The sequence below is a fragment of the Emys orbicularis genome, chromosome 7, assembly GCF_028017835.1.
Source record: "Emys orbicularis isolate rEmyOrb1 chromosome 7, rEmyOrb1.hap1, whole genome shotgun sequence".
Classification (NCBI taxonomy): Eukaryota; Metazoa; Chordata; order Testudines; family Emydidae; genus Emys; species Emys orbicularis.
Genome location: NC_088689.1, coordinates 87,304,327 through 87,314,921, shown reverse-complemented (window position 1 = coordinate 87,314,921; position 10,595 = coordinate 87,304,327). Strand labels below are relative to the sequence as shown.

The 10,595-nt window shown below is 46.0% G+C and overlaps 1 protein-coding gene across 1 annotated transcript in view; it reads left to right on the top strand.

Annotated features, from left to right (window-relative positions):
- Positions 1-276: 276 nt before the first annotated feature.
- The window catches only part of NEK4 (NIMA related kinase 4), a 50,795-nt gene continuing 40,476 nt past the window's right edge, over positions 277-10,595 (top strand). Inside the window, exons 1-3 of the mRNA XM_065407509.1 lie at positions 277-369; positions 4,829-5,095; positions 6,457-6,654. Of these exons, the coding sequence (XP_065263581.1) occupies positions 277-369; positions 4,829-5,095; positions 6,457-6,654 (558 nt within the window). The remainder of the gene's footprint in view (positions 370-4,828; positions 5,096-6,456; positions 6,655-10,595) is intronic.

The window sequence follows — 10,595 nt, the reverse complement described above, 5'->3', positions numbered from 1 at the left end:
TTCTAAGATGGCCGCCGGGAAGGACGCCCACATCTGTAATGGCTGCTTAGGTGACTGAGGGAGGTTGCCCACATCCAAGGTGGCCATAGCAGTGACGTAAGGAGCTGTACCATAGAGAGGAAGGCGGGCTTGTGTTTACGTGCGGTGCTTTCTATGGTAGAGGGAGGCCCCTGTCGATCTCTATGGCAGCAGCAGTAACGTTCGCAAGGCGCCCGGGCAGCTGAGCCCTAGCGGCTCCGGCCCCCGAGCGCTGAGGGGCCGCCGGAGGTTGGGAGGATGCCCCTGGCCGCCTACTTCTTCCTGCGGGCCGTGGGCAAGGGCAGCTACGGGGAGGTGAGCCTGGTGCGGCACCGGCAGGACAACAGACAGGTAACCGGGGAGCTGGCCGCGGGAGGGCCTGTGGCGGGTCCGACCCCCGTCTCAGTCCCGGAGCCTGGTGAGAGGAGTGGGGGTTCTGGGGAAGCGGAGTCTGTCTCTCTCCCGATTTTAACTCCCTCCCCCCGGGCCTTTCGAGAATGGTGTGAGGAGGAGTGCGAGGATGCAGGGGAGTCTGGTTTTCCCCTTCCCATCCCCCTGCGTGCTTAGGGGAGTGGTTGGTTTGTGTTCGTGTCCAGTTCCTTGACCGCAAGACCGTCCTTTCTCCTCTTGCTCCAGCTCAGCCTCCAGTGTGGACCAATACCTGCTTCTGTGATTCCATTTAGCCTGCTATGCATTGCAAGGGGGCATTCCTTCCTGACCCTTGCGAGAATTTATGCTCTGAAGCATGGAGATTTTATTATCCTTATCTCAGAACCTGTTACAAAAAGGTTATCAGTCACAAAATTGTCCAGCCATGGTGTTTAGTGCTGATCTCCTGGATTATACAAATTGGCTACAATTTTGTTGATAAAGGGTTATCTCGGTCCAAACAAAGGAGAAAATGTTGATAAAACCCTTGTTCACTATGTTAAAATGTTACCCCAGACCATACTTAACTGTTTATCATTTTAAATAATTGTTGGTTTAATGCCATCATTATAACATTTTAAAAGTTTTATTAAATAGAAAAAGACAAGTTAAAAAATTCAGAATTTAAAGAATTGGGTTTTCATTTTAACAATTTCCTTTTCTTTTAGCTGTATGAGGGGGAAAAACCCTGCTTTGATAGTCTTTTGGATGGTATTAAAGATATTAACTGCCCTTTTGGGATTAAAATAGAAGGTTTTGAGATATTTGAATCTGATCCTTTAGGACAAACACTCAAAAGGGGGAGAAGAATTGCAAAAATAGAAAATGCAGTTTCTGCCTCTGGTGCTGACTTTTACTTGCAGCCTCATTGCTAGAGAAACATAGGCACAGTACATGATTATATCAGCTACTACAAGACGTGGCACATTCAACACTGGCAAAGTTTAAGTCATTGCTTTTAAGGCATTGTTTTAGCGTGCCCCTCTTGTCACAGAGTCACAACAGCATTGTGAATGGTATCTTAGCAGGCTTAGAAAACGGAAGAAATAAAGTGGGGAAGGAAAACAACATGAGGGAGGAATCTAAGGTTCATGTTCCATGTTACGTTCAGGATTTAGCTGAAGCTGATGGAGGTGGTGGTGTCATCTGGTTCCCTTTCTTTCATAGAATCATAGAATATCAGGGTTGGAAGGGACCTCAGGAGGTCATCTAGTCCAACCCCCTGCTCAAAGCAGGACCAATTCTCAACTAAATCATCCCAGCCAGGGCTTTGTCAAGCCGGGCCTTAAAAACCTCCAAGGAAGGAGATTCCACCACCTCCCTAGGTAAAGCATTCCAGTGCTTCACCACCCTCCTAGTGAAATAGTGTTTCCTAATATCCAACCTAGACCTCCCCCACTGCAACTTGAGACCATTGCTCCTTGTTCTGTCATCTGCCACCACTGAGAACAGCCGAGCTCCATCCTCTTTGGAACCCCCCCTCAGGTAGTTGAAAGCAGCTAACAAATCCCCCCTTATTCTTCTCTTCTGGAGACTAAACAATCCCAGTTCCCTCAGCCTCTCCTCATAAGTCATGTGTTCCAGACCCCTAATCATTTTTGTTGCCCTCCGCTGGACTCTTTCCAATATTTCCACATCCTTCTTGTAGTGTGGAGCCCAAAACTGGACACAGTACTCCAGATGAGGCCTCACCAATGTCGAATAAAGGGGAACGATCACATTCCTCGATCTGCTGGCAATGCCCCTACTTATACAGCCCAAAATGCCATTAGCCTTCTTGGCAACAAGAGCACACTGTTGACTCATATCCAGCTTCTCGTCCACTGTGACCCCTAGGTCCTTTTCTGCAGAACTGCTACCTAGCCATTCGGTCCCTAGTCTGTAGCAGTGCATAGGATTCTTCCGTCCTAAGTGCAGGACTCTGCACTTGTCCTTGTTGAACCTCATCAGGTTTTTTTTGGCCCAATCCTCTAATTTGTCTAGGTCCCTCTGTATCTGATCCCTACCCTCCAGCGTATCTACCACGCCTCCCAGTTTAGTGTCATCTGCAAACTTGCTGAGAGTGCAGTCCACACCATCCTCCAGATCATTAATAAAGATATTAAACAAAACTGGCCCCAGGACCGACCCTTGGGGCACTCCGCTTGAAACCGGCTGCCAACTAGACATGGAGCCATTGATCACTACCCGTTGAGCCCGACGATCTAGCCAGCTTTCTATCCACCTTACAGTCCATTCATCCAGCCCATACTTCTTTAACTTGGTGGCAAGAATACTGTGGGAGACCGTATCAAAAGCTTTGCTAAAGTCAAGGAATAACACATCCACTGCTTTCCCCTCATCCACAGAGCCAGTTATCTCATCATAGAAGGCAATTAGGTTAGTCAGGCACGACTTGCCCTTGGTGAATCCATGCTGACTGTTCCTGATCACTTTCCTCTCCTCTAAGTGTTTCATAATTGATTGCTTGAGGACCTGCTCCATGATTTTTCCAGGGACTGAGGTGAGGCTGACTGGCCTGTAGTTCCCCGGATCCTCCTCCTTCCCTTTTTTAAAGATGGGCACTACATTAGCCTTTTTCCAGTCATCCGGGACCTCCCCCGATCGCCATGAGTTTTCAAAGATGATGGCCAATGGCTCCGCAATCACATCTGCCAACTCCTTTAGCACCCTCGGATGCAGCGCATCCGGCCCCATGGATTTGTGCTCATCCAATTTTTCTAAATAGTCCCGAACCACTTCTTTCTCCACAGAGGGCTGGTCACCTCCTCCCCATACTGTGCTGCCCAGTCCAGCAGTCTGGGAGCTGACCTTGTTTGTGAAGACAGAGGGAAAAAAAGCATTAAGTACATTAGCTTTTTCCACATCCTCTGTCACTAGGTTGCCTCCCTCATTCAGTAAGGGGCCCACACTTTCCTTCTTTGATCTTGTCTGGTCAGGATGTCTTTCAGGATCAGGACAGCAAAGGCCCAATGGTCTCATGGTTGGTCCCTGGAGACTGTGGAGGTGGTAGCCATGTGGGTAAAGCTTGCTTCTTCCATTCCATACACCCCATGGCCCCTCTTTAGTGACTCCTCCAAGAAGGGGTAGCATCCTCATTCTATTAAAATTAACCAATCAGAATACATTGCGATTATTTCTACTACAAATATTTCCCTTCACTTGTAGAATCTTTCAGTTCGTTATCATGCCAACCATTGACTTTAGCAGGAGCCTTGAGCCCTTATCACAGTTCTTTTTAATGTAAACAGTCCAGTTTGTACCATAGTTTGCTTCTGAAAGTAAGCAAATTTTAAAGGCAATTTTATGTAACAGGCTGATTCGGACTTTTGATCTCTTGGACAATTTAGCATGTAGTGTTGTGCAAAGGCCACCACTCTATGTAAAAAGAAGTATTATTACCTTTTATTTGTTTTAACTGCACCTACTTTTAATTTCTTCAGTGTGTCTTGTATTATAGGAAAGAGCAAAAGGGAAGATCTGATCAGTTTTTACTCTCCTTCAAAATTTTCAATTACTACTGTGACGAAGTGGGAATGTTCTTAATGTTTTCTCTGAATACTGTGTGGGTGCCTCAGTTTCCCCTATGCATTTCTCAAGTGTCATGGGGTGTATGATTGTTGCAGAGCCCTAGGGGGCCAGTGTGATCCTGTCTGCACAGAGAATGGCCAACACCCTGTCTTCTGGCAACTAATGGCCTGAGCCCCTCCCCTGCAAAGTTGCCAACTAAAGGTGTTGAAGAACAAAGAGATCAGGTGACCTCCTGGCCCGGGAAAGAGACAAAGGGAGAGGAGGGGCTGGAGAGTTGCAGTTTGGAGCTGGCTGGGAAAATGGAGGGGAGGCCAGACAGACCTCCTGGCCCCCGAAGATGGATCTGACCTGAGGGGGTCCTGTGGTCTGTACCTGCAAGACCTGTCTTGAACTGTGTTCCTGTCGGCTAAATAAACCTTCTGTTTTACTGGCTGGCTGAGAGTCATGGTGAATCGCAGGAAGCCGGGGGTGCAGGGCCTTGTCTCCCCCAAACTCCGTGACAACTACCCCTCTAATTTGCAGATGGCTTAATAACTATTGCGGATTAGCACTAGGATAGACATTAGGGATGGTCAAGAAGGCAAATTGCAAGGATAATACCAGTAAATGCCTACCTGAAGAAAATACAAATGGTGGCATTTAGATTTAAAATTATAATATATGTAAAGTTTTAAATTTTAGTTTTGTGCATTTGTGAGGGGGAAGACATTTGTTCCATTCTTACAACATAATGGACACTGTTAAATGTAACTATTTTAAAAAATTGTTTTATAGATTTTTAGAATTTGCCAGTGTGTTTCAATAATAGCTTGGATGTTTTCATTATAAATCTTTTTTTTCCCCTCTGCAGTATGTCATTAAAAAGCTAAACCTTAAACATGCATCCAGCCGAGAGAGAGAAGCAGCAGAACAAGAAGCCCAGTTGTTGTCTCAGCTGAAACACCCCAACATAGTCACCTATAGGGAGTCCTGGGAGGGGGAAGATGGCCTGTTATATATTGTCATGGGCTTCTGTGAAGGAGGGGACCTGTATCATAAACTTAAAGAGCAGAAAGGCAAACCTTTGCCAGAGAATCAGGTGGTGGAATGGTTTGTCCAGATTGCCATGGCATTGCAGGTATTAATATACTGTAACATATAACTTCTTAGTTTTAAAAGAAATAGGTCTGTTTTTGTTTGCTTTCCATTAAAAAAACCCTTAATTTTAGTTTTGATGTGTTAACTTTGCTTACAGATTATCAATGTCAACCTAAGGTAGCCATGTAGAAAAAGAGTTGCTGTTGTATACTTTACCTCCATCATTTCAGTATTGTAGACAATGTGACATGATGGTTGGCAGTTAATTGTAATTGTAGCCCATAACTATAGAGTTCTGAATATAAGCAAGTTTTGTTCTAATTAAGGGGCTGTTTCTGTTATTCATAACCCTCTGTTTCCAGGGGTTTGCAACTCAATTATACACATTTTCTCCGTGCTGAAACTTATTGATAACGTCTTAAAAACTAATTTTAACCAAGAAGTGTTTGCACAAAAAACATTATTATTTTGCTCCTGTAATTAAGTTACGTTTTAAGTGAAAATTTCCAGACCATTAACTCATAAGTTCTACTGGAAGCTGCTTCAGTCTGTTACATTTTAAAAATGTAAAGGGAATCAAATCACAAAAAAATCATTACAATAATAAAGATTTTTTTTTTAAGACGATATGGAGGAAACTAGGATGTTGGAGTGAAAATTCTGTTTTTAACTTGCCAGTGGAACTTGTCGTCAGGGGATTTGTGAAAGCAAAAACTATAACTGGATTCAAAAAAGAGTTAGATAAGTTCATGGAGGATAGGTCCACCAATGGCTATTAGCCAAGATGGTCAGGAATGCAGTCCCATGCTCTGGATATCCCTAAGCCTCTGACTGCCAGATGCTGGGGCTGGGTGACAGGAGGTGGAACACTTGATGGTTGCCCTCTTCTTGTCATTCCCTTTTGAAGCATCTGGCATTGGCTACTATTGGAAGACTGGATATTAGGCTAGATGGACCCAGTATGGCCATTCCTACGTTTGTTTGTTTGTGGCTAGGAATGCAAATGTCCCGTTCATCATAGGCCTAATCCTGCAATTCTTACTCAGGCAAAATTCCCACTGACTTCATATAGTCCTTAATTCAGACAAAATTCCTTACTAGGACTGCAGGATTGGGTCTGAAATCAATTGCAATAAAACACAGTGGAGAGTGAGTTAAGGACTGAGCTTCAGCCTTAATTTTGCACGTTTTGCTTCTATATAGGCACATTAAACTAAAGAAATAACCAAGTTGTGTATATACATATGTTAACATGAACAGATTAGTATGATATTAACTATAATTCATCTCTTGTATAGTGACGTGTAGTTTTGTTGCATTTGTACTTTTTCCTTTTTGACTCTGGTCAGAGGAAAAGAAGGAATTAACTGTTTAACTTGCTTGAAATACTTTATTTTTCAGTATTTACATGAAAAACACATTCTACACAGAGATCTCAAAACTCAAAATGTTTTCCTGACCAGGACAAATATAATCAAAGTGGGAGATCTGGGAATAGCCAGAGTGTTAGAAAATCAGTATGATATGGCCAGTACTCTCATTGGCACACCTTATTATATGAGTCCTGAACTGTTCTCCAACAAACCTTACAACTACAAGGTAAAGTATATTGATGCAAATATTGGCCCCAGTTGTGTTAGTTGAGCCTTAAACTCTGAGAAGTTTATAAATTATCTAGAAGATAATGCGAGTTATTTTGTTGGCTCACCTATTAACCATAGAGCAGTACTATCTTGTGTGTTATGAAAGTAATGCCTGTGTAAAAAGCACTTTTTGGGGACTGCTGATTAACTTTTGCTGTCTTTTTTACTATTACCCACAGGGGAAGAAATTAATCACAAAAAGCTATCTTAAAGGAATTTAGTTTTCTTTAGTGTACGTGAATTGTCAACTTGTGTTAATTTGTTAGGACCAGGTTTTGTCAATCGACTGTATCAGTGTAAGTTAGAATTCCAGTGCAAAGAAAAACCTTTGTTTAAATGTATGTTAGGACACTGACATATGAAGCCTAAGATAATTGTGAAAGGCTTTATCTTTAAAATTGCTATTATGTATGTAATAAGAAAACAAACCAAAAAAACCTAATAAGCATTTACAAGTATGGAGATGAACATGTAAGGGAAGGTAGCTCAATATTCAAATATACTCCCACCTTATAACATAGGTGCCGACTCTGTGGGTGCTCCGGGGCTGGAGCACCCACGGGGAAAAATTAGTGGGTGCTCTGCATCCATCGGCAGCCAAGCTCCCAGCCTCCCCGCCTCACCTCCTCCTCCGCCTCCTCCCAGCGCGCCATGTCTCCGCTTCTTCCTTCCCCCTCCTTCCCTCCCAGTGCTTGCTGCCGCCAAACAGCTGTAGCAAGCTCTGGGAGGGAGAGAGAGGAGCGGAACGTGGTGTGCTCAGGGGAAGAGGCGTGGCAGGGGTGGGGATTTGGGGAAGGAGTTGAATAGGGGCGGAGTTGGGGCAGGGACTTTGGGGAAGAGGTTGGTATGGGGGCGGGGCCGGGGGCAAGGAGGAGTTGAGCACCCACCGACGCCAGAAGAAGTCGGCGCCTATGGCTTATACAGTCTTTTAAATAAATGTACATGTGAAATATTGCAGGGCTGTCCTTAGGCATATGCAGCTGCTTAGGGCACCATGAAATTTGGGGCACCAAATTGCCCCAAATTTCATGGTGCCCTAAGCAGCTGTGTGCTGCATACGTGGCAGCACCAGCCCCGGCGACCAGCCCTATCTCTCGGCTGGCCCTCCCTGCAAGGGGCAGGGCCATCCCCAGTGGGGCGTGGGGGCCCGGACAACTCCCTCCGCTCTGCCTCTTCCCCAGCGACCCTGCACTCACCGGCAGTGGCGGGAAGCAGAGCAACCCGGCCCCAGCCTGCTCTACTCTGCCAGCTCCCAGCCGCGGCGCTCCGCTTCCCGCCGCTGGTGAGTGCGAGGAAAGGATAGCCCCCGGCACTCACCGGCAGCGGGAAGCGGAGAGACGCGGCCCCAACCCACTCCGCTTCCCTTGCCCTGGACCCAGCCATGTTGCTCGGGTTGGGAAGTGGAGCGCCGCAGCTGGGAGCTGGCGGAGTAGGGTGGGCTGGGTCCGGGCTGCTCCGCTTCCCGCCACTGCCGGTGAGTGCGGGATCCCTTCCCCCAAGCCTTGTTAGGAGGCTTATTCCTTCACCCTCTCACTTCCCTGGTCCTTCTCTCATGAACAGAGAGCAACAATACCCGAAGTCCAAAGGTGCAAATAATTCGATGTTTATTGGGGTGAACTTCCAGCAAGCATGATTCCAGTTTCCTTCCTCAGTGTCCCCCTTCCTAGCTCTGACACCACAGAGCCTTGCCTGTGTCCCTGTTCCCATTCCCCCCCACTTAGCGAAACATGATTCCAATTCCCCCACCCCCATTCCCTGTTCCCATTCCCCCCTTACTTCCTGATTGACTGCAGACTATATAGTAAAATTTGAGTTCTGCTTAGCTATACCTTAACCAATCATTTTACTGAAATTTAACTAACCAATCCTAACATACTGTAACATGGTTATTTAACCAATTATATCCCACCACCTTAATTGGTTTACACCCAACAAAATTAATTATACAGCAGACAGAAACAATCACAGAACCAGACAGAGATTATACAGACAAGCAATAGGGAAGTGGAGACTACAGTGATAGAACAATACAGAAATGAGGATTTCACATCCCAGCTATTGATAAGTGAGTTCTTGCCAGACAGGATGCTATCAAACTAAGTTTCCTTTTGCATCTTCTAGGCTCTTCCCTTTCTCTGGAGGTGATAGGAATACAATCCTGTCCTGATATTCCTAACAGCCCAATAGCACCTTATTTCAATGTGACTAGTTTGGAATGTGAGGATGTGACCGTACACTTCCCAGTTTATGGCTGGCCTCTGCTGCTTAGCCGAAGGCCTTAGCCTAAGAACCAGGCCTCAGACTGTCACAGTAAGAGAAGGCCCTTACACAGACAGTGATTTTGATTCTTTCTTTTATACCTCTATAACTAGGTAAGTGATAAGAATACACCTAAAATTCTTAAAGTATAGGCCTTTACAGACAGGCCTGAATATCTATATCCTAACAAGCCTCCTCCCCCGAGCGACACGGCTGGGGCCGGGGCAAGGGAAGCGGAGCGGGCTGCTCCCAGCCCCCCACTAATTCCCCAGGCCACTCTGGGCCTGTGAGGCCCCCAAAAGTGGCCCCCCACAGCTCCTGCCTCCCAGGCCCTGGGTGGGGGAAGGCCTGGGGGGCTGAGTAGGACACCCAAATAGCTAGGGACGGCCCTGAAATATTACATTGCATATTTAAAAAAAACAAAAGTATGCCCCTCCGTTAATTAAATCGCAGCTGTAGGCCACATGTACCAAAAACGTGAACTAAGGAAAAACTTCTGTTACTATAATTAAATATAGAAAGACTTCCAGTTTTCTCCAAGCTGCAGCTGGCCACCAGTGAGTAAAATGTTTTCTCTTCTTCACGTGCATGCACATGCATTACGAAGCTCATGATTCATGTTGGTGCGCGGCTACACTGCTTGGAACTCCATTGAAAGTCTGGAATTCTACATGGGTGCAGTAATCTGCATGTGTAGTTCACAGTACAGGATTGGGACTTAAACATTATGGACATAACTTTGCTTAATTGCAATCTATATTATTCACAAATAGTTTATGGCTGAGATTTCAGTGAGATGTAACTACAGTAACTCCTCACTTAAAGTCATCCCAGTTAACCTTACGTTGCTGATCAATTAGGGAACGTGCTCGTTTAAAGTTGTGTAATGCTCCCTTCTAATGTTGTTTGGCAGCCGCCTGCTTTGTCTACTGCTTGCAGGAAGAGCAGCCCATTGCAGCTGGCTGGTGGGGGCTTGGAACCAGGGTGGACCGGCAGCCCCCCATCAGCTCCCCACTCCCCTAAGTTCCCTGTTTAGCAGCTGCCCAGCAGGCTAGCAATTGCAGCTGTCCCTCCCCCCACTGCCATGTGCTGCTCCTGCCCTCTGCCTTGGAGCTGCTCCTCGAGACTCCTGCTTGCTGTGTGGGGGGGAGGGAAAGAAGAGGGGGGCAAATGTCAGGGTGTCCCCCTCCCCCCTGCTCCTGCACCCCGCTTACCCCATCTTCCATAGAGCCGGGGGGGGGGGGACACCAGGGCTCAGGAAGGGGAGGGAGCTTGCTGATCTAATTAACAAGGCAGTGTACTTAAAGGGGAAATGCGCATATCTCCCCCATTCCTGCTGCCTTGTAGAGTGAGAGAGTTAACCCTTGAGGGCTCAGCCAATTGCTAGTTCATCATTTAGCAGTAAGGGAAATATCCCACCCTCTGACTCCTCCACCTCAACCAAGCTTCACAATCATCATCACTGTGTACCAGTATTAAATTGTTTGTTTAATATAGTCTTTTGTCTGGTGGGAAAAATTTTTCCTGGAACCTAACCCCCTCATTTACATTTATTTTTATGGGGAAATTGGATTCGCTTAACATCGTTTCACTTAAAGTCGCATTTTTCAGGAACATAACTACAATGTTAAGTGAGGA